At 35.8% G+C, this 23428-nt stretch overlaps 2 protein-coding genes and 1 long non-coding RNA gene across 5 annotated transcripts in view; 1 reads left to right on the top strand and 2 right to left on the bottom strand.

The window, feature by feature from the left end:
• Positions 1-105: 105 nt before the first annotated feature.
• Positions 106-3204, bottom strand: zgc:194839 (glycosyltransferase family 92 protein). 2 transcript variants are annotated; one of them, XM_043247700.1, is made up of 2 exons: positions 3053-3204; positions 106-1778 (listed from the first exon to the last, which is right to left on the bottom strand). In XM_043247700.1, exon 2 carries the CDS (start codon positions 1762-1764, stop codon positions 457-459), a length of 1308 nt encoding a protein of 435 aa, XP_043103635.1. In that variant the 5' UTR covers positions 1765-1778; positions 3053-3204; the 3' UTR covers positions 106-456. The 2 variants fall into 2 exon arrangements, with proteins under 2 accessions (XP_043103635.1, XP_043103636.1); XM_043247701.1 differs by having other exon boundaries at positions 2723-3175.
• Positions 3187-21204, top strand: LOC122350929. 2 transcript variants are annotated; one of them, XR_006251651.1, is made up of 4 exons: positions 3187-3296; positions 3537-3734; positions 15063-15192; positions 21006-21204. It is a non-coding gene; the product is annotated as an uncharacterized LOC122350929 (long non-coding RNA). The 2 variants fall into 2 exon arrangements; XR_006251652.1 differs by lacking the exon at positions 21006-21204 and adding an exon at positions 15309-15384.
• Positions 10218-23428, bottom strand: part of ralgps1 (Ral GEF with PH domain and SH3 binding motif 1) — an 83015-nt gene continuing 69804 nt past the window's right edge. The window contains exons 12-21 of the mRNA XM_043247697.1: positions 21220-21287; positions 17851-17977; positions 16790-16944; positions 16387-16435; positions 15335-15415; positions 15021-15126; positions 14284-14376; positions 13981-14086; positions 12854-12945; positions 10218-12764 (exon numbers count right to left, since the gene is read on the bottom strand). Coding sequence (XP_043103632.1) covers positions 12735-12764; positions 12854-12945; positions 13981-14086; positions 14284-14376; positions 15021-15126; positions 15335-15415; positions 16387-16435; positions 16790-16944; positions 17851-17977; positions 21220-21287 — 907 coding nt within the window. The 3' untranslated portion in view covers positions 10218-12734. The remainder of the gene's footprint in view (positions 12765-12853; positions 12946-13980; positions 14087-14283; positions 14377-15020; positions 15127-15334; positions 15416-16386; positions 16436-16789; positions 16945-17850; positions 17978-21219; positions 21288-23428) is intronic.

Genomic DNA, 23428 nt, shown 5'->3' on the forward strand with positions numbered 1-23428 from the left:
CTTTTTTTGGACAATGGACTGTAGATGATTTTTTAAAAAGAGAAAAGTTGTCTAACATAATGAACTTTACGAACATAATCAGAAGCCACATAAGCACATTAAAACCTGCATTGACAGAGTGATTTAATTTGATATGTGTCAAGAGTATCAACATTGTCTATTATCAGATTCATCCAGTACAACAAGGGATATTTTTGTATTTGTAAGATTTACAATATATTTATGCATGAAATGCTGGCTTGACATTTGACAAAACCCGCGCTTTCATCTCAACTGTTTTTTTGTTGTCGTTTTAAAAAGCATTTTGACGGTTGAACCATCGGGCTGCTCAAATGCATTATTTTTATTACTGCGGTAAGCAAAAAAACCAACAACATACAAGCAAACGAAAATAGCAGTTTTGGCTATTTTTACATATATACACATCAATACTACACAAACACGTCAACTAGAAGGCTACAGGAAACCACAAAGTTTCAAAGTCTGATCAACGTTCTGTATCAGTTCTCGTTCAAAGTCCCAGACTTTTTTGTCGACAAAGAGTTGCTCTTTGGTAAGATGCCCCTGCAGTGGGACTCTCACGTGTACAATCCTACATACATTAAAGGGTACACGGAAACTGTCTCCAAAGTTTTTCAAAGTGGAGTGTACTGAGGTTTGCTGCACCTTCCTTGGGTTGACGATCATCTTTGTGGGATTGTAAACGTTCTTTTGACTTGGTTCTCTGTAAATGTGCTCCATGATATTGACACCAGGAATATTACTCCACTCTGCTCGTTTGAACTTCTCACTCTCCTCAAACTGAGTTTTTGGGAATATGTGATTCTCTATGAGAAACACCCCTATATCAGGATGAGCAGACTGGAGGTCCTCCATTAGAGCTGCTAAATTGGCATGTTTGTAAGGCATTATGATTTCATCAATGTCGTTCAAGAGAACGTACTTGGACTGGTACATGTGCCTGTAAATGCATTCGTTAAGTGTTACTAACTGACCATAATATTGAATGTCTCCCTTGTGCTTTTTTATGTTCCAGCCTGAAGAAGGGTTCAGAAACTGATCGATAGGCCATGGAACGATCTCCAGTATTCCCTCTGTTTCATAATGTTTCAAGAGCTTTTCCAAGTCTGGTCCACAAGCAGTTTTATAGACGACCACATGCTGTACACCGAGAATCTTGTACATTTCTATTGTTTGAGCAAACTGTAGAACATTGTTGTAATCGCCGAAAAGGTTAGAGACGCAAACAGTGAAGTTAAACTTGAAAGTCTCTTGTACAGCCTTATTTTTTATTGGCAAGTACTCTACTTTGTGGTCAGCCGTATCTTTCTCATCAGTTGTTATGAGGACATGAGCTGCATTTTGTGTGCGTTCACCTTTACAAAACACATCTGTGGCACCATACGGGAAGCCAAAGTGGTCGTGGTGTATCTGGACCTCAGCGTTAACAGTTTTGCAGACTTGTTCAGCGCTGCAGTAAACACAATAAAGTGGCTGAAGATTGTTTCTGTTGATTATGCTGATGACTCGAATGACCCCATCAAGTCTGTGGTCGATGTATGCAGACACCATGAAATGCTTAGAGTCTTTAATGGGTGTTATTGAATACGAAGCGTCCACGATATTAAATTTATTATTTGATGGGGGAGCTTTTATTGTTAGAGGAGCTTGCACGTAATATGCATTACTGTTCATGTGCACTAAAAATAGAATGCCAATAACACTGACAATTAACAGTGAAAGAAGCACTTTGCCTTTTTCCATCTGTCCTTTAGTTGCTGTGGAGTAAATCAAAGAAATGTCAAAACAATCCAGAATATTGAATTCATGAAGCAGTAAATGTGAAAATATAATGCTTTAGTTATTCAAAAAAAAAAAAAAAAATGCATTATGAGCAGGCAGTGAATCTGGCCTTGCACTGCTTTCAACAATAAACAAGAACAAGTGTCTCAGGCTAAACAACTACTGACAGACTCATGGTAGACAAGAAAGAAATATCTCAAGGCCAGTTAATGTCACGAACAATGCTTTCAGCATCTATTTTTACACACACACACACACACACACACACACACACCCCATTTCAAAATAAAAAGGAAGAAGGGAGCTGGAGAAGAAAAAAAGAAGCAGTCATTTAACCAGGAAAACATGAAGCGGAAAAGACGTCTATATGCACATCATTAGATCATTTAAACACCACAGTATCGCATATTTTATCGCATAAAAAAAGACATGTCTGTTCAGGTCAAGTAGAAGAGTCTTAATAAATTCTTGATCATCTAAAAATATAAATGTTTGTTAATAATTAGCCTTCGGTTTACTCACGTTTGCCTATAAAGTATTTAAGTACTTTTTAGTTGATGGTTACATCACATTTTACAGTCCTTAATTTTATATTAGCTCTATTATTTTTAATGCACGGAACCAAAATGAATACAAATAGCACATTTTAAAGTAGGTTTTAAAAATATTTATCTACTAAAAGACCCCAGCCTCATTTGTGACCAATTAAAACATATTTATATACTGTATTTTTATTCATTTTTTAATAATCGTTCACCACATTACATTACAGTGCAAATGTTTGCTCTGTAATGGAATGCTGCACTGTAATGGAATATTTTTTGCTTGACTTGACTGACTTACCGAACAAAACACTCCATGAATCCTCCCTATTTCTAATAACTACCCCCAAATGAAATAGATAAAATAGTGACAATACCTTTACTCTCGATAGAAATAACGCTGTCATATGAATTCCGTAAAGAGATTAAAAAAAATCTTCCATCTTGTTCGAAGCTAAACACGTTTTGGTGTTATAGAGAAACATGCGCCTGGACGCTCAAGTATTAGTCTAAAGTCATGCCAATGAATTATGCCTACAGCAGAAATCTGTGACAGGACGAATTTGATACATCAACCATGTACTTCCTCCCTGATTAAAAAGTACAACATCTACGACGCACATTAAAGCATTACACGCTCACTCAACGCAATGAAATAGCTCGTCTTTAAACACGTTTACGTTGAAAATAATGTCCGCAAACAATACCTGCGATATCGTGTCGCTTTTACAGAGGTGTAAAATCCAGTGGTGAGAAAGAGAAAGTCCTGCCATATGTTTATTGGCTTATTCCTCATAAACTCGTTCAGCTGATTTCACTAATGAGTTCCACCTCCTGGCAGTAGCCTAACCGAGTGAGTGCAGAGCAACAGTGCCTCAGTCTGACAGAACGTGAACGCCAGCAAACACTCCCAACCGTCTCGGCTTTCTCACGTTTAATTGGAGCACGTAGGTGGGTCCGTAAATGCGCTTTTTGGACGACTAATAATTAATACGGCTGAAGTAACTGTTGGGGTATTTTAAATCAGTGGGGTTTTATTCAAATCTACAGATAGCCTACTGAAAGAGACAAACGGCTAACCTCTCAGTTTTGTGTGCTGAGGACTCTGTGCTCTTTTGTGACAGAAACTGTGGTTTTTGTAATGATGCTATTCCTCAGCCTAGGCTAAATTGGTGATGTTTTCGTTGGCAGAGCTCAGCCACGAGCCAGGACGTAAAGGGGATACCCCTTGCTGGGATGCAGACTCGGCTAGAAAGCAGGAAGAGCTCTTGTGCGATGGCCTTGCTGGTGGCTTTTCGGAGAGGAACTGCCTCTGGATCCCAGCGGCATAGTCAACAATCACCAGGATGTGTTTATGTCCCCTCATCGACCTCAACAAGGTCCATTCAGGTAATCAGATCAGCTTTTTTGGCACTAGAATCAGAGGGCTACCGGTCACAAAGCAAAGGCTTTCTAATTGAGTCATTCACGCTATCATGCTAGCCTTCTCTTCTTTGGGCATGCAGTGTCCCATCAGAGTGAGGGCTCATTCAACAAGAGGCATCGCCTCGTCATGAGCACTATTTTCCTAGTAGAGATTTGTGAGGCAGCAGGTTGGTCTTCGCCGTCCTCATTCACTAGATTTTGCCATTGCATGCCAGAACCCTCTCTCCCTAACCATTGTTCGGGTTCAATATCTGTGTTTTGGCCACTGTATGGTCCAAAATGACGCACCTGACTAGCGTGTCCTTAGCACAGATAGATGCTTGGATGGCTCAAGCGTTCTATGATAATCTAGGCGAGGCACAACCTCATAGAGTTTAGCTTTTGCTTTGGATCGATATATGATTGTGTTCCATGACGTGCTACAACAACTGCACGACTCGGGCCGCTTATGTAGTTGATGGCCTGCCCATTGTGGCAGACTCTGCAGCCATAGGTTCAATCAGTACCTCTGCCGAGCCATTGGTTGTTTTTTATCACTGCACGAATGGAATGGATGCGTGATTAAAAAATAGGCTTCAGTTAGAAGAAACAGATCCTTCCACTATAATCTTTGATGGATCCAAGTAGCCTATCTAAAGTGTCCTTTACTTAATTACAATATCAGATATTTGGATCTTCTTATTGGAAGCACGGCACATTACAACAACCATAAAAACACCTTTTGTAATCAGGGTTTATTACAATGCAACTATAAATTTATGTTGTTTGAAAGGTCACTGTGTGTCTGTGTAAAAGGGTCTCATTCTCATAACTGTAGACAGACTACTCTCAGCCAGAGGCCTGTAATGAAGCGATTAACTGGCTATCCAAGTAAGTTTTAGTTTGCTCCAATCCTGGGTTTTATGTAAAGCTTCCATGAAAGTGGTTTGGCTTCTAGCTGCGTTCATCGCCACAGTAACTTACACTCCACAGCTAACCTGCTCCGGGGAATGTTATATTGTGGGTTAGAGATGTCAGACTGAAATTAGACCAATCAGATATGAGCAAAGTAACCTGTCTGACACAAAAAAAAGAGAAAGAAAGCACTCCACCCAGTTTCAAGAAGGACCTGGCTGCAGCTTGATTGCTTTGATCATCTGTCATATGCACATGGACAGAGTGTGTTGTTTGAAAAAATCAAAGAAGAAAAAAACTGCCTGTAACTCGCCACATGCCTGAAATGATGGTTTTGCTAAATTAAGCTGGCCCTTAAGCTAACACACAAACAAAACTCTACATTTCAAAAATGAATTGGGTTGATTATCCGACATCAGGCTTTCATATAGAGCAATGAGTTATGTATTGTTACTGTATTGCTTATTGTGTTGTATTGTATTTGTAAATGGCATGTCAAGACAATTATTAGTGATGCAGTTGATAAATGACACCGCAGTGGGCTGTTTCTGGTGTGTGCCATTTCACTTTTATGAAACTTTAACTTCCTTCTACATTGCAAAGCATAGATTTCCCCCACCTTTGTTTCAGGAAAACATGTTCCACTTTATTTTAAAGTAAAGAAATCGAGAACATTTTATTTCTACAGGATAATTTTGTGCTAATTCTGTAATAAAAGTGATCATTCTGAACTCACCCAGAATCTGTTGTTGTAGTAACAAATGCAACGTTCGCATCATATTCTTATTTCAGTGCAGTTATTAACATTGTGGTTATTTAAATTTCATACATTTACCTTACCTTAAACTTTTTTTCGAGATCATGATGCAAAGAGGGCGTGTACATTTTAGACTTTTGGACTCAGTCAAAAAAAGCTTATCCTTAAGTAATGAAACCTGACTTGACCGGTTTCAGGGACGGCCTAAATTCAACTCATTTTTAGCTCGAGCCAGATCCGAAAATCTCACAGCCTGCGGTCAAATATTATGATGTCAATGTGAATTTGACTGATCCAGAAGGTTAAACTTGCAGCAGCTAAAATCTCATGTCACGATTCAATAAAACAGACATAGTGAGTCAAGTTAATAATAAACAATTGATTTTTTTTTTTGGTTCTAATCATCATAAAGCATTTAATTTTAATTAATATACTTGTATATTTAAATCTAAGTGGTGAATCAATCAATAACTTTTATGATGTTACCTCTTTTATTAGCAACTATATAAACTATTTCCATGATTTGTCCTCTTTCTTGGAAAAGTAAATCCCTCCTGCTTTAATCTTTTAAACTTCTACGAAAGTGGCTCTTTCACAAGAAAGGAATCACACTTGCTCTGGGTTGTGGTTGGCTGTTCGCCACTGATGTCACACATTCACGTGCACGAGCTCCACAGACTCAGGATGAAAGCCCAAGTTGACAGAAAGCTGACGATCAGCATTGTACCAGTAAAGCTGGTCTGGAGAGGTTTGGTTTTGTCAGTTCAGTACTAATCCTGTAAAGCTGAATTTGTTCATCTACCATCATGGTACAGGCCCCAGGTCTTTCGCACAAATTACCTCCTGTTCGCAAATCTTTAATAGTTTTCATGTGGAAGGTTTTCGTGTGGAACCCCCAAAGGTTTTACTGCAAAACCCCCGCAATAAAACTTTGGGGTTCTTCTGAATATTTAAGGGAGAGTTCTGGGAAACTGCAAATAGATCTCCCACATGATTGCAATGTGTATTATTTTGTGCTACCAGGTAATCTTAATTTCTTATTGATGATGTATATTGTTGATTATGGATTTATGATTTGAATTGCATTAATTATTGTTTGCTTACCTGGTTAATAATTGCTTTACGGGATTTATTCTAACTAGTCTTTTTGTAGTATATTACAGTGAGTTTATAACACTGCTAATCTATGCTCGGGTTAGAATGGCTTAAAGTGTTTTGGAGCTCTGGCTAACACACAGGCATTAGGTAATTATGTATACTTAGACTGTAGAGTCTGATCGTTACTCTATTCAGGACAACAGTGAGAGTTTCTGTGTGTAATCTCCACATTAATATAATTATATTAATAATCACAGCAGGCGCACAATGTCATAAGATGTTGATACTTCAGTTGCAACATTGGGTGACCAAAATTTTATATCAATTCAATGTCTGATGTCAATGTTAATTTGATAGCGACGCTAGCTAACATTTACAAAGGTAAATTTCAGTTTATTTACTTAATAAATCAATGTAAATATAATTGTTACTTGTTTGTTTAATTTGCAAGAACAACATATTGACGAAACCTGCTTTGTCCTGAATTTCCGTTCAGGGTTTAGTCATATAACAATGAGACTGAACTCATGCCGTACAAATGACCTGCCCTTATCAGTAGATTGTTGTATCTCCCTAGATTTTAGTGCTGCATTTGACTCTGTGACCACAGTGTTTGTTTGAATAGACTATAAATTAAACCGTATTGGCATGGTTTAAATCGCACTTATTTGACGTCATCAGTTCGTGGCAGTGAACGAGGTGCCACAAGGAGTACCAGAAGGCTTAGTACTAGGACCGCTGCTTTTCCGCATGACTTCATGCCTTCATAACAGAATACATAGTGTATTACTCATGGTGTTGATTTACAGTTTTGATTTCCTGAAAGACTGCACACGTACATAAAAAATGTTTTACTTTGCCACTGAAACAGAACAGCTTATGATTGTGTTCCATGCTTAAGAGTCTTTGTTTGTTTGTTTTTAGCCTAGTCAATGAAACTCAGCGTGGTTCAATGTAGTATGAACATCCTTTTGTGTTCTTTTAGATGATGTAAGTTTGGAAGGACATGATGTTGACCATTTTTGGGTGTTAGGCTTTGGTTGTAAAAAAACGTATGATCAAAGAAAAGTCTTTTAATTAGATAAATCCGGGAGATAAGGCACAGTATCCAACTTAGACGAGAACAGAAAAAAATGAAGTAGAACAGGGTTTATAAGTAGAAACCAAACAAAGGGAAAGTGAGATATTCAAGAAGATACAGGTGAACAGAATGACAAACACAGAACAGAGCATGTTATAATATGACAGAACTTGCTGATTATTATTATTTGTATTTTTACAGGAACAGGTACTGTAAATCATTGGGATTAATGGTAATGGAGACTTAAGCGGCCTGACTTGCATTCCTGCCAGTGTTACTTAAATCACAATGTTGGTTAAGTTATCATCAAAACAGTAAATACAAGACATGTAGTTTAAGACCCAGATAATTTTTTTTCTTCAAGATGGCTTGTTGCTTTTGCTCCAGTATTTAACCTGTGTTTGTTCACAGCAGGTTACAGCTGTTTAAGACATCTGGCTTTAATCAAAATCTGTATGGTCTGTGTTTCCCACATAACCATAAAACCGTTCATCAAATAAAATACATTTTATACTTTCGCAAAACTCTTCTTGACTTGTTCAGCTGAACTTGATCTGAAACACAATATCTGTTTAACATTCAAACTTACATGTTAGCTAAGATATTTCTCAAAATACATTTTATAAGCTTTTATATTAATTTACAAAACCTTTACGTGTTTGGCAGACACTGACAGCAACCTTTTTAAAGGTATACAGTATACTCCCAGTGCCGCAAAACACAGTTGTATGCATTTTTAATTCCGGTAAAAAATGATTCTTTTTAAATGTAAAAGATATTGTGTGAAATCTGGATTTGGTTTTAAATCCAACTTTGTAACACAAATCAAATTGTGAGTACATCCTTTATAATGCATTGTCCCAAAATTAGTCATTAGTAAGCGGTTTATAAATGCATATATAAATGCATTGTTCTTGATTTATAAGCATATCTATATTTCAAGGCTCATTTACCATCCTAATAGAAAAAATAATAAATAAACAAACACAGCAAAGGGAGCAAGATGCAAAAAATTAAACTGTACAACTATGTACTTAATCTTTTATTTGATCTCTTTCTATGAAATTTTATAAAGTGTATCAAGTATATTTTTTGCATATTGGAACAAATATTTCTGTGTTCTGTCTTCTTTTGTGCTGCATTTAACTTTCTGTTTGGAAGATAAATGAGCTTTTTAAATATCCTTTGAAAATGCTTTACAAGGTGTAGTCCTCACTTTAGATGAGCTCACAAAAATAGATGGCTGGCAACTGCTAAATGTCTTATAATTTACTGACTTAATGAATTACAGCAGGAATAAAGCATTTATTAACACGATGAGCAACTATTATCATGTCTAAAAAATACGATTTACAAATGTACATTAAATGGATTATTAATCATTTACTTACATTTTCTAAATGACCTTATAAACCATTGACAACTCCTAAATAACTTGTTTGTAAATAAGAATGTAGAGATGAAAAATTAATTGTTGATAAAGTATGAAAATACAATTATTATATTATAGATACGTTCAAGAACAAAACATTTATTACTGCTTTAGTATAGAATTAATGTTGGAACAATGCTTTATAAAGGATGAACTGACTATTTACTAATGCTTAACTAATGATTCATAGAGTGCAGTTATTATAAAGTGTTACCCAAACTTTTAGAAACAAATCTATGAATGACCAGATGAGTTAAAACTAAGAAAACCCCAGGAACCTTTTGGGACAATAAAGCAAAAAAAGTAAAGCATTGTGAATTGTTTGCAATTAAAATAAAATGCAGAGAGTTGTAAACGGCAACGACTCACAGAATAAGCTTTATCAAGGTTAACAAATAGATTGTGTTGGGACATTGGAGACATGCATGACTCAAGTAGATTAGAGTTTATTTTGTTTGTTTTGACTTGACATTGTTTAGTTGAAGCAACTAATCTGGATTACTGTTAATACAAAAGCTATGTAAATTATTAGTTCCCTGTGTCTGTTAACTGCAACCCAACAAGCTAAACCAACCAGTGCTGTGATATTCTGTTTTTCTGACCAGTTGAAAAATTGTAGCTAACTTCATAAACAAGCTTTTTTTTTATGTGTGTGTATATATAAATCAAATACCTTTTGAACACTTCCACCAAACAGGAAAAAAATATTTCAACACAACGATATAAAGACCTCATGACCTTCCTCCCTATCATTAAAAGTAGTCTTCAGATCTGGTTGATACTGTTTTCACTAGTTATTCGCAATCTCAAACTTTGAGTTGTGTAAAGCAAAAGAAAGAAGTTCTTGCAGCTAAAACCAACAAACAAAATACACTCACCTGATAAGTACCTGGTTTGTGCTCCTCAAGCAGGGACTTGTTTTGAATACGTAGCTGAATGTGATCCAGGCATACTACAATCATTATGTTGCCATTATCTACGGTTTCAGTTGTATCGCTTCTTTTCTGATTTCTTAAAAAGGCAATGCTCTTTGAATGCATTAAAAAATGACAAATAAATAAAATATTTACTTTGAGATGAGAATTTACAGTGAACAACCAAGATATATGACACATGAAGATCGTTGAATGCATATCTCATGTCATATGTCATATAGCGTGTGTGAAATAAGTCAAACCACACAGATTTGTTTCATTAGGCATATATTTCCATAAAGACAAAACACCAAACACAAAAGTACCGAGTTAGTAAAAGGTCTAGGCTCATTATAGACCATATAAAGATTCAGTGACATCACGTTGTGAGAACCGAACAGAACATCCAAACTCAGTCATTAGCAGAGGACAGAAATACACAGAAATATGTGAACTTTCAGATGGTATGGTAACCCAAAAAAGAAAGAAAAAAGAGGTAGCTACCACTTAGTAACACTTGCTGAGATGGGCTATCTAATCACAGCTGAAATGGTTGCTTACGTGATTTCTAAACAAAACAAAATCTGTGAGAGCAGCATTTATTTTATTTATTTATTTTTTGCTTCCAACCTGTCCTCCAACCAATACGCCCGTGTAGGTCGTCTGCGCAAATCTCTGAAATGCGACCCATCAGAGCATTTTGCATGATTTTTGTATCGGCTAGGCTTAGTGGTGTACGAATTACACCTAGTAAAATATGTCTCAATAACTGTGAGATCGGTGTAAAAAAAGTCCACACACTGCATTTAAGCAAAAAACGCATTTTGATTGGTAATTTGATTCACACAGTCATTCTTTTTACCACCTGGGCGCTTAACTTTTAAAACGTATAGGTCGTAATAAAGCACTTGTACAAACAACCTTTATTTTATTGTTGGAGGACACGCTTTTCGCTTTCATCTTTGTCAAGTATTTGAATCTTGTCGTAAGTGATTCTTGTGATCAGCCAATTGTACGGTTTAAAGATTCAAAGACACGTTTTTTTTTTAATGATGACCGATTCACAGCTTAGAGTAGTTCCTGTACATGCCTCGACAGTGTGTAGACATGTGCAACGATACTGAAGTGACACAAAAAAAACTGTTAGTCCAAAACATCCATGCATGTTCCGCCAGATTTACAGAAGGTCAGACAAGGTATAATCTCCATTTGCAATTTGCAATATACAAAGCATTCTACGCTTCACATTTTAGTGCCTTAATATCACCTTTGAGGAAGAAGTCTCGTTCTTACACCTTATAAAAGTTTGTGATTGTGCAAAATACTAGACTTTGCGATGTACTTTACAGTTTTTACAGACCTTTTGATGTATTCCTTTTTAAATAAATAACAAAAATAATACTACACAAGTATTAAATGTGAATACTGAACACCCACTAAAACGTTGTTTCGTCAATGATGCATTATACATGGCTCTGACCAAAACACAGTTGCTTTCCTTCATTTACATGTACATTTTACAACATTATCTCTATAAAACCTAATCGGCATCCATAACTATATACTTTTTGGGTCCTGCCCACTTTATGATGTCAAGACATACAATCAGACATCACTCATATTTTGTCCGTAAGTAAATACACTACATAACTTTGAGCTGAACACCACCACATGAACATTGGCACTTGTTCCCGATACCCATGTGAAATGACACGTTTAATAATCCAATTAAACAATATTATTGTGTCGATGTGCAACTAATTCCCTTTGTTACAGATTTCCCTTTTATACAGTGCACTTTTTTTGGCTCCTCTTGTGAAGTGCTGTCATAAATGCTTCATGCATGCTCATAATTTAGCGTGTTCACTTCTGCCCTCTAACATCTAACATGATTTGAACAGGTTTAACATTACAAAGGTCTTAATTTTGGCACTTAATCACATGAAGACATCTATTGGACAATGTTATTTTATACATGTCATTTACAACATATTTCACATGTACCTTTAGGTTTGTAAGGTAAAACTAACAATAAGGTTAACAATTTGTTAACATTTAGTTATCATTGAATAAATTAACATGAATTTATTATAAATAACACATGGATAAGATTAACAGTTTTTCACATTTATAACAAACTAATTTGGATAAATGCTATGTAAAATGACTGCAATGCATTTACAAAGCCATTATCATTATCTTCCAACCAACTTCACATTTGCTTCCAGCTAAAACACGAGTCATGTATCCACAATATTGCTTTTTCAAGCAAAAAATCCGGAACCAGAAGAGAACTTTGCTTGGATCAAGCACTATTTACAGTTCTAAACACGGGAAGGATTTTTTTTTTAACGGAGGAAGCGATATTATGGATTATGAACTGGTATTTTGGCCAGAAGCGGCACCCATTCACTAGAGAATGCATTGCTGAGTAAGTGATGTTATTCTTTTCCAAATCTGTTCTAATGAAGAAACAAAATCATCTACTGTGCATCTTAGATGGCCAGAGGGTGGGTGTCATTTCATTTTTGAGTGAACTATCCCTTTAAGTCATGTTAACAAATAGAACTTTATTGTAAAGTGTTACCACTAAACTAAAGGCACAAGACCATTTTCTCCCAGTACAGCTTTGTCTATAATGTCTGAATGAATTTTGGACTTTTTCAACAGATACAGCTGCCACATTTCCAACTGCTGTAAGTTAGGTCCAACATGCCGCCACCTTTCCTCAAATGTCTTTCTCCATTAGAATTATTCCCTTCATTTGTATTCCGTTCCCAAAAAGCAGCTATTCAAAAGACATGAGGTTTGCTGGTATCTGTGGGAAACAATGTGACATTGCTGCATATGCCTCTTAATTACACACATTTATTTTATTTGAGAATTTTTGTTCCAGTATTCACTTACCTGTGGTCTTGTACTCCTGCACGCCTCGGCTAAATGTCTGTGCCAGATAATCGCAGAGAAACGTGATCCAGTCTGGAACTTGTAAACATTGCCTAAAACGCAGATTAAAACAATTGGACTTGTATGGGTTTATTGCGTGACATTGCAATCTGCCATTTATAAAGCAAAAAAAGTAAAGGGCTGATTTTGCTGAATTCAGTTTTTTTTTTTTGTCTAACATTTTCATGTTGAAACAAACCATCTGCACTTGGTCATCCTTCAGTAGAAGATCATTCATATACTTATCAACGTGTACATGAAGCCAGTTCTCACTCACACTCTCGCAGAACCTGATTTTGCTGAGTGCGATGTGTTCCTGGAACAACATCTTTGTTGATACCGTAAAACTTCAGATTTGAAGAACCAGTTCATAGTTTTTGTGACGTTGCCATTCATCAATCATTCCTATCATTTTAGCCATTACTCATGAGTAAGGTTAGGTTTAGTAGTTTTGTCATAAATTTTAAATGATCTTTCACAAGATCACTGGATTTCTTTCATACCTGTAAACGTCTGAATGTCTTACTTTGGATCATACCAAAGTGTATACACACACACACAGCCTTTAATTTAGTTCAGTGATGCAAATCTTAATTTCCGTCAGCCTATCAGAAATCATTCTGACATTATTTATTTATTTATTAATGCTGTTCTTTTTTTTTTTTTTTTTTCCCCCATTCATAAGAGTCCTGAACAAAATGTTATAGGTTCCAAGAAATATTAAGCAGCGACACGGTTTTCAACATTGGTAATAAATCAGTTTATTAAAACTATTTCTAATCTGAACATAATGAAACAATCTTTTATCGTCTGCTCTGCAAAATGTAAACAAATGTATAGCGCAAATATTGCGATAATATCAATTGGGAAAATATTAATAAGTCTTAGACTAGTCTTAGCGGTTTCAAATTAAAGAAGTATCAGTGCCATTTTGTCTCGAGATGCACCCCAGTAATGTTTTTTTCTTTTTCTAAAGCATGTTTATGAAAATAACTTAAATGTCCTAATTGAAGCCCTTTCTGTGACTCCGGGCCTATATGTTTATGAATGGGTTGTAGACAGATAAAAAAAAAAAAAAAAAACAGTACCTCTGTCAGGATCTGTGAGCTGGAAAATGTTTGGATGTTCAGGGTTGTCTGGCAGAACCACCATCCAACCTGTGAGCGTGATCTTTTTACACGGCCTGGATTTATACTTAAGACAAAAAACCCACAATTACAAGGAGGCTAGACCAAGAAGTTAAATAAAAGCTGAAACGAGTAATTTGAAATAAGTTTGTTTAAATTAGCATAATAGACTTTTTATTTGTATTATTTGACCAGTTAAAGGCTTAGATAAGGCTTCATAAGTAAAAAAAAATATATATATATAAAAAGAGAATAGTCACTTACATGTCTTCGTTCATTTGCTCTTAGAGCTTTAGAACCGAAATAGATCAGAATGGAGCCAGAAAGGACAATCCAGTAGCGCTTCCAGGATGAGAGCTGATGTGAAGAAAATGAAATGCAAATCAGCTGAAGAGACAGACTAAGTGTTAATATGTAAAGTAAAAAAATGTATTTTTGTATGCAATTACTTACAATTAATCGTTTGACAGAACTACTATTTATAGCATAGTACTCTTATCGCACACTAAAGATTTGCATCTCAAAAACAAAAAAGAAAGAACATACAACGAAAGCTTTGCTCGGAATTTTGGATGAGTCAGATGTTAAAAAAACACTGTAATTATACTTGAATGCTTGTTAGTTCATATCAAGATTTTCAAATATTTCTTCATGTGTTTAGCAAGGTTAATCGCGGTTGGAAAACATTTTTTGTAACTATAAAAGTTTTTTTTGGGTACGACATTTCACCTCTGCACGAGAGAGTAGTCACTAATCTACGCAGACTTAAACTTGTTTTGATAAGCTATTAAACATGTTTAATAAAGTCAAAATCTCTAAAATTCACAATCAAGAGTAGTAGTTAAAAGCAAATCACAAATTTATATAAATCTGATGTATATAAATCAATCTAATAAATTCATCCAGGTTAACCTACTGATCACGAAATGGGCTGCAGGGTAAAAATACTGGGTCATGTTTAAGATATGAAATTTTACTGGTACATTTGTCTGCACACTTACAGTGGGTTTTTTACCCTCCTTCATCAGAGTCTTTCTTCGCAGGGGCCCCTCAATGGTTATGCTGCTCAGAGAACTGCATTCATAACTGGAAACTGCCCCTGGGGTGCTGCGGAAGCAACAAAATCCTTTATTCCTTGGATCACATGAAACATTGAGATCAATATTTCCTATGGTAAGAACAACTCAAGTATGTGGTAAGGATATGCACAGTCAATCCAGAAGGAAACAAAGATTAGATCAAGACAAGTTTTTTTTAAAAAGACAACTGCATTAACTTCTGTTTTTAAGGACACAGATAACAGCTATATTCCTACCTATAAATATAACTTCTGCTTCTGGGAGAGTTACAGATTGGGACTCGCCAGTTAGGACCAAGTGTTGCGTACATACGTCCTCTGAAAGATACAAGGAAGACAAATGTGCATTTCATTTGTATTGAGAAAATAATAGCATCACAAATATTTAAGAAATTGTTTAACAGCTGATATTCTGAACATAGCTAGTGCAAATGTTGTTAATGTGTTGGTATATATGTATATGCGTGTCATTTATATGTGTATGTATATGCGTGTCATTTATATGTGTATATATACATATACATATATACACATATATACATATATACATATATACACATATATACATATATACACATATATACATATATACACATATATACACATATACACATATATACACATATATACACATATACACATATATACACATATATACATATATACATACATATATATACATACATATACATACATATATATATATATATATATATAGATATATATACGTATATATATATACATACATATATATATATATATAGATACATATAGATATAGATATATATAGAGATATAGTGTGTATATGTATGTGTATGTGTGTGTATATATATATACACACACACACACATACGTTTAAGTATGTGTATACAAATATATATGTGTGTGTATATATATATACACACATACGTTTAAGTATATATGTGTATATAATTTTATATATATAAGTGTGTGTATATATATATATATATATATATATACACACATACGTTTAAGTGTGTATATGTATGTGTATATATATATATATCTATGTGTGTGTGTGTGTATATATTTTGTTTGTATATACATACACGTATGTATATGTGTGTGTGTGTATATGTATGTGTGTGTATATGTATGTGTATATGTATGTATGTATGTGTATATATATATATATGTATATATGATTGTGTATGTATGTGTATATATATAGTGTGTGTGTGTGTGTTTATGTATGTGGGTGTATGTATGCATGTATGTATATATGTGCATATACACACACATATATACTAGTGCATAATTTTGCTTACCTCTCGACTGTACTTGATAATTCATCACTAAAAGAGCTCTCTCTACTGCCTGCGGACACACCAAAAAAATATGATGGTCAGGACAAAACCAAGTCATTTTTCTTTCTCTTGAAATAAATAAATGAATGGCAGAAATATTCCATGATGAAGATGTCTATATATAAATAAATCAACATGGTGTTTGAGAAAGACAATAACCCACTGTAATAGCAAAAGCTTGAACACTGCTGTCATCTGGTGGTGACAAATTATAAATACAAACACAGTTCCAACACAGCAGTCTATTTTATGGTGGTAAGAGGGAACACCTTTAAATTAGGGCACAGATATCCTAACACTTTGTTAGTGGGACAAACAATGTGTTCGATACAAGTATGTCAACAATAGGAATAAGCTGTTTTACCAAGTGAGATGCCGTTGGTAAATACTGAATCGTGTGTGTGGTTTCTGACAGGACTGTGAGACTCTAGGAAGCTGTCGTCTAGAAGGTGTCGAGCCTTTTCTTTTGCAGGGAATGTCGCACTTTTACTCTCCACCACACCAAACTGACACATCATACTGAGCAGAGATGACAGAATTCAAACACAAAGACAGAGTAAGTCAGACGAGGCACCGTGTTTCCATGTGAAAAAGAAGTGCACTTAGTTGTACTGAATATGTACTTGTAGTGTACCTCATACGTTTGTACTTGCAGGTAATATAATATTAATAAAATAAAAGACCTCTTATGAGTACCTCAAGAGAGTACACTTTCACTTCACACAATGTACTTTGTACCTTAAAGTGCATTTTAAATCTTTATGCCTTTGTCATTCTTTAAAGTACACTTGATGTGTTGACTAGCATACTAAATCACAGGTGTATATATGTATATGTATAATACAATTGAAGTTAATACGTTTAAGCACTAAATTACAATTTCTTTATTACAAATATAATTATTCCGAAACTGAATGAGTTTTATTTCTTCTTTAGATCATAAAATATGATATCCTGAAAAATGTCCACTGACGCACATAATCTGGACAAAAATATTATGGAAGTCAATGGAGACTTGTTTGGTTACATTTTTCCAAATATTTTCTTTTGTGTTCAGGAGAAGAAAGAAGTTCATACAGGTTTGAAATAGCCTGAAGATGAGTAAATGATTTTCATTCTTGGGTGAGATTATCCCTTTAATATGAAAAAAAAATAAATTAAATTATGAAAATATAAAAAAGATGTGCGCCTTAAGGGGTTCAATAAAGCACACTGTGGTTTAGCTAATTGCCTTGAACATAAATTTAAACTATACATATTTAAATTTAATCACTTTTCATATATAATTCATTGTCTATTCAGTTCACACTTATGTTTATCACTATTTTTGTAATAAACACTCAACACATGATAAAATGTACTTTTATCACAGTTGTTATGTGTTGTGAAGGGTGGAATTTTCGGACAATGTAGTGTGATACTTACTTATTCCCCAGACTGTGGCTCTTCCTGTGTCGGGCAGGAGGGGGGGTTGGAAGGTGGGCAACCACTGATGTATCGGGACAGGTTGGTCGTCGGTTGTACCGCACTGAGACTGACTCTTCCGAGGGTCCTGTAAACACACACACACACACACACACACACACACACACACACACACACACACACACACTCCAAGTAAATACGGTACACAAACTCACATATACATTGTCATAGATTTCATAGAAACGGTTTCATGTAGATCGAAGCTGCATTCCTGTGCTGTTGAAAACCAACAAGCATAAAATGCTTACTAGAACCTATTAAAACTGTATGTGGATAATTAGCAAAGCTCTGGCTCTCAGAAGGCTAACATTTGAACACGGTCCCATAGTTCCACAGCAGGAAGTTGTGCAGTTGGGCATTGTGTCAAAGGCATTGAGCTCAGTTTTTCAACCCAGCCACAATATTACCGGCCTGGTATACAAGAATACCACTCTAAACTAAGAAAAAAATGAGTGTACAGCCAGTGAAAATGTTCCCTGCAGTCATGTTTATAGGCCTTTTCCACTGTAAAATCAAACCAGAGGGGATGTGTGGCAACGCTGGAAATGCCTTTGGATTATTATTTGGAGTATGTTAATTATGACATTCCCCACTGTCTTTTATAGTAGGTTAATAAGTCCCATAATGGGTAAGAAGAGCCCTTATCTAACTGAAAGCAGACTTGGTTCCCAACTAACAATCGGAAGTGACTAGCTCTAAGAGATGGCTGTAAATATTGCAACATTAGAGGCCTAGATATCTGGGCCAAGAAAACATCTAGTTTAGTGTCAGTACAAAATAACACCAGAACGAATATATTATGCAATATACCAAATGATGTTTACGAATTGGCCGATTTTATGTAAATCAATCGCAATAAATTAAACTTGACATCCCTGATTCACACTTTGTTTTAAGGTCCAATTCTCGTTATTATCAAACCATTAATTATTTAATAATTATTTGCTGCAATAAATTCATAATGTGCTTCCTATTAATAGTTAGTAAGGTAGTTATTAGGTTAAGGTATTGGGTAGGATTAATAAAGTACTAATAAATAAGCAATACATACATACATTAATTTTCTAGTCTATGAGAAAAAAAACAATGATGTCATCAAACAACTTACACATAAAAAATGCAGTACTAGAAAAAAAATCAGATTCTTTCCATAACCATTTTCCACCTAAATGTCTCCATGAGTTTGTCCAGCTCTGCTGCAGCTGTTACAACCATAAAATGCTCAGTGCAGTTCAATTTCCCACTCCACCATCTGACAGTCAGAAATAAGAAACATCCTAATTGCTCAGCCTCTTACGAGAAAAACTGACATACACCGTGATCTCATTCAAACTCTCCATTAACCTCAGATGCTTGTCTTGAGGTAAAAGGAGGAAACACGCGTTTAAAGCCTATTTCTAATCTATACTGCTCCAGCAATCATCCACGAGTAAAATTTCTGTCATTAGTGTATAAAACTGAAAACGTCTCCAGGTTATGTAACTCCGGTTCCTCGAAGTAACGAGACGCTGCATCTTACAATGCTAAGGGAATGCCTCCAGTGTGACCACTGCATCTGCTGTGTTATCTGTCCGTTGCTGTCTAATCTGTCCAAAAGGGACTGAAAGCCTCAATGCACCTTGGAGAGAATGTATCACCAAGGGGTGCTTACTCACTGACTGACCACCAAGGGGCACATGGTAGGCCGCAGTGACCGCTACGTAAGCTTAAAGGGTAAAGTGGGTTAACCCTGTGGAGAATGTGGCCTGAAAGAACTCCACAACTATACCATCTGAGCAGTTAACTGGGTTGAGCTGGCGATCTCCGCTCCATGAATTGAAAAGTTTCCAGTTCAGGGTGTACAGTTTCCTTGTGGAGGGAGCTCTGGATTGGAGGATGGTCTCAACCACCAAGCTGGGAGACCGGAGGCTATGAGCTGTGCCCCCTCAGCGGCTACACTCACAGATTACACAACTCCGGGTGGCGGTCCAGAATGGCGCCCCCTGCCAGTAAGAGGAGATCCCTCCCTTCCATGGAGAGCCACCTAGGAGAGAAATCGGGTCAGAGATCCATACTTGGCCCGGCCAGAACGAGGCTACTTACAGTAGATTATCACTGTCCCGTTGCACTCTTGTCAAAACTCCCGGGAGCAGAGCGATCAGGGGAAGTGCATATAAACGCTGTGTCTGCCACGACTGCACCATGGCATCCAGCCCCAGAGGAGCTAGAAGAACTAGAGAGAACCAGAGGGGACATTGTGCTGTCTCTCGAGATGCAAAGAGGTCTACCTGAGCCAGCTTGTACAAGGGGTGCGAACGCAGACCTCCCTGGGGGTTGATATAAGAGACCGCCGCTTTTACAATCTGACCATCATGGTCCAGCAGGAAGAGTTTCAGTGAAACATATAGTATAATGGATTTGCTAATTATCCACATGCAACTTTAATTGGTGCTAGTAAGCATTTTATTCAGTGCAGCTTTGGTCTACATATAACTGTTTCAATGAGCTATGAGATCTTGCGGCGTAAAGTCCCAATTGCCTGCACTTGCCCTTGTCTTACTCTGCTTTTCACATTTTGTTGTGAATTTTGATTACATAGAAGATTCAGAGCATGGTCACGCTAGAGGCATTCCCGTAGTGTTGCACGATGCAGCTCAAGGTCCAGAAGAGGAACTATTCTTACTAAAATATGCCATTCCTGTTAGCTAAGACATTTATGAATTATTTTACATTTATTGGACAAATTAACCACGTTACAGTAATAAAGTAATATTTTTTTTAAGAAGTAAAAATGTGTCTTTTCCAGACAAGATATATTTTACTCACTCAGCATACATTTTTGCACACAACTTGTGTTTTTATGTTTTGAATGTTTACCTTGAAAAGCTACAAACCTCATTGTTTGTGAGAGAAAGGCTTAAGTTTACAGAGTTCTTTCTGAAAGACGGCTCCACCACTCTCCTGAAAACTGGTGTTTTTTATCTGCCATGCTGAGAAGAGTAAGCTCATGGAAAACAATTAAGCAAAGTCACTCTGTTTAAGTGTCTGAAGGGTTGATCTACATCACACTGAAAATGCTAGTTTACATGAGTCTCAATCTTTCATTTCATCTGCAGAATCTCTCTAACCATCGACAACTTCCAGATATAATCCAGCCCATGCAGAACCTTCTCAGTCAGGTACAGCTGAGCTACTTTAGCTGAATTACTGATGATCCTTCATCTTGCCACTGGTAATAAAAACTCATAAAAAAAAAGAGCAGAGTAAACCACTTCCAGGAGGAGTTTTTGAGAAACGTAAACTGAAAGGAAGAAGGGATAAAGACTTTACCTCCAAGGTCTTCTTTGGAGGATACCAGACGAGGTGAACTGTTCCCAGGCTCAATCTTCAATGATAGTCTGTACAAAAGAGTTGTGACTATAATATTCAGACATCACAATTTTTGAAAGCATAGTTTAAACATAGTACATTTTTCTCACAGTCACAATATTCATTTGTATTTCATTGTTTATTTACAGTTAATCATTATGTGTAAAAGGGGATACTTTTTTTGATAAAATACTAACCATTTCTTAAAAATCACATTTGTACTTGTGGTACTCATGTGATATTGTTATAGCTGCTCATGTGAAATTGCTTATCGTATGGTATAATTATGAGACAAAAACTTTGTGCCACAATATCTTGAATTTTAGGAGACCGCCTGAGTTTTTGCCTGCATATTTATCAACAACTATTTGAAATCTAAGATAACGTACCGGTTTGTTGGTGGGTGCAGTGTGTTAAGATGACAGTGTGTTAATATATTTTGATCATGTTATTTTTTCATAGCTAATTAATTAAGTTACCCTAAAAAAACAACAAACACAAACACAAAATGGCACTGTTTTCTGAAAATGAGTCCAGCTCCATGGAGCTCTCAGTAACAGCGGCACCAGATGTGAGGACATGCTGTAAGAATGGGCTAAGGATTTTAAGACCGTGACCCTGGATCTCTGAGGTTTTCCAGCCCCACAGACTGCCAGACAATGATGTCATTCCCCCAGACATAACCATTATACTGCAGCCCCATCCATTTCACCAAACCCATCCTCCTCTAGTGGCCATGTATCCTTTGGTATTGTCAGAAAGTGCCTGACAGAGTTTCACATGGAGCCCAGTCACTGTCTAAATATCTAAATATAAGCACTTAATAATATGTTACAATAAACACACTTTCATAAAAAGTAACTGTTGGGTTGTCTTTTGTACAATATTTTTAGTGACCTTTAGTTTTAACTAGACACACTATATTAAAAACAAGTGAAGATTAAGATTAATTATCGTTTTCCCTCGATACGCTCTACATTTTCATGACATGGTTTTTGTTATGACACAGAGTCTATGTAAACGTTTATATCTGCACGGCCTAGTTTCACTTGAAAGGTTTCACCTGATACTGAAGTAAGCCAGGCGACCAATTTTTTTAACTAAGCATGGAAAAGATGTGTGAATTATGTCACCGTGCCAAAAAGGTGCCTTTTTTTATTTGCTCATATGGAGACGTGTTTGAAAGCTTTACCAGAGCAACAGCTTTAACTCATTACTGCCAGTCAGAATGGGTCTACAGAAAAGATTCAGTGATGCACTTACACCAAGGCAAAATAACCCAGCTTTCAAAAAAATGATTCAAGATCTTGATATATATATATCACAGTCTCTGAGTTCCAGTCTTTTATCGGTCTATATAAATAGGATTAGAATTAAAAAAAACAAAACAAAAAAAACGCACTTGTCACATAATACTAACTAATAATACTAGCTTTTATAATGATAAAAAAATTATAAAATAATTTGATATAAAAAGCTTAAATGTATTTTAGCTTTTGATGCATGGGAAGCTATTCGATATGCATATTGTACAATATCTAAGCTATATAAACCTATATACTAAACTACAGTATATAAACCTAATTTAGAGAAAACGTACATTTGTCTGTAATTACAAACCAACACATATGTGCCAAAATAGTGGTTTAAATTACTGTAGGTTAAATTATGTATTATTAACATTTTAATTAACTTAATTTAACATGTAAACATTTTAAGTATCAAACTATTTAAAAAAATATATTATGAATGTGTTTAGCACTTTTACTTCAACACACCACTTAAAAGAGCCACCTAACTTAAAATTAACTTTGACATTTCCACATGGAAACAGTGGAAATATGGGCATCCAGAGTTTTGCAAATCCTGATGTAGCATTTATAAGTGTCTAGACGGCAAGAAACTGGACCGCAATAAAACCACCTGCCCTTTCTGTGAAACAGACCGACAGGACCACACAGTACGAGTGAAGAAAGCTCCGGAGGAAACGGAAAATTCATTTAATAATGATGAAAACATCAATGCAATGCTTGTCTTTGTAGAGGAAGAAAGCCACATGTATGCATAACGCATAACATGTGCAGCATGTAACATTGAAGCATCTTAAAAATGATGCCTTTAAAATTCTGTTTTCAAATCCCATTCATAACATTCATTTGTCATACCTCAC

Source organism: Puntigrus tetrazona, chromosome 8 (assembly GCF_018831695.1).
Source record: "Puntigrus tetrazona isolate hp1 chromosome 8, ASM1883169v1, whole genome shotgun sequence".
Taxonomy (NCBI): Eukaryota; Metazoa; Chordata; class Actinopteri; order Cypriniformes; family Cyprinidae; genus Puntigrus; species Puntigrus tetrazona.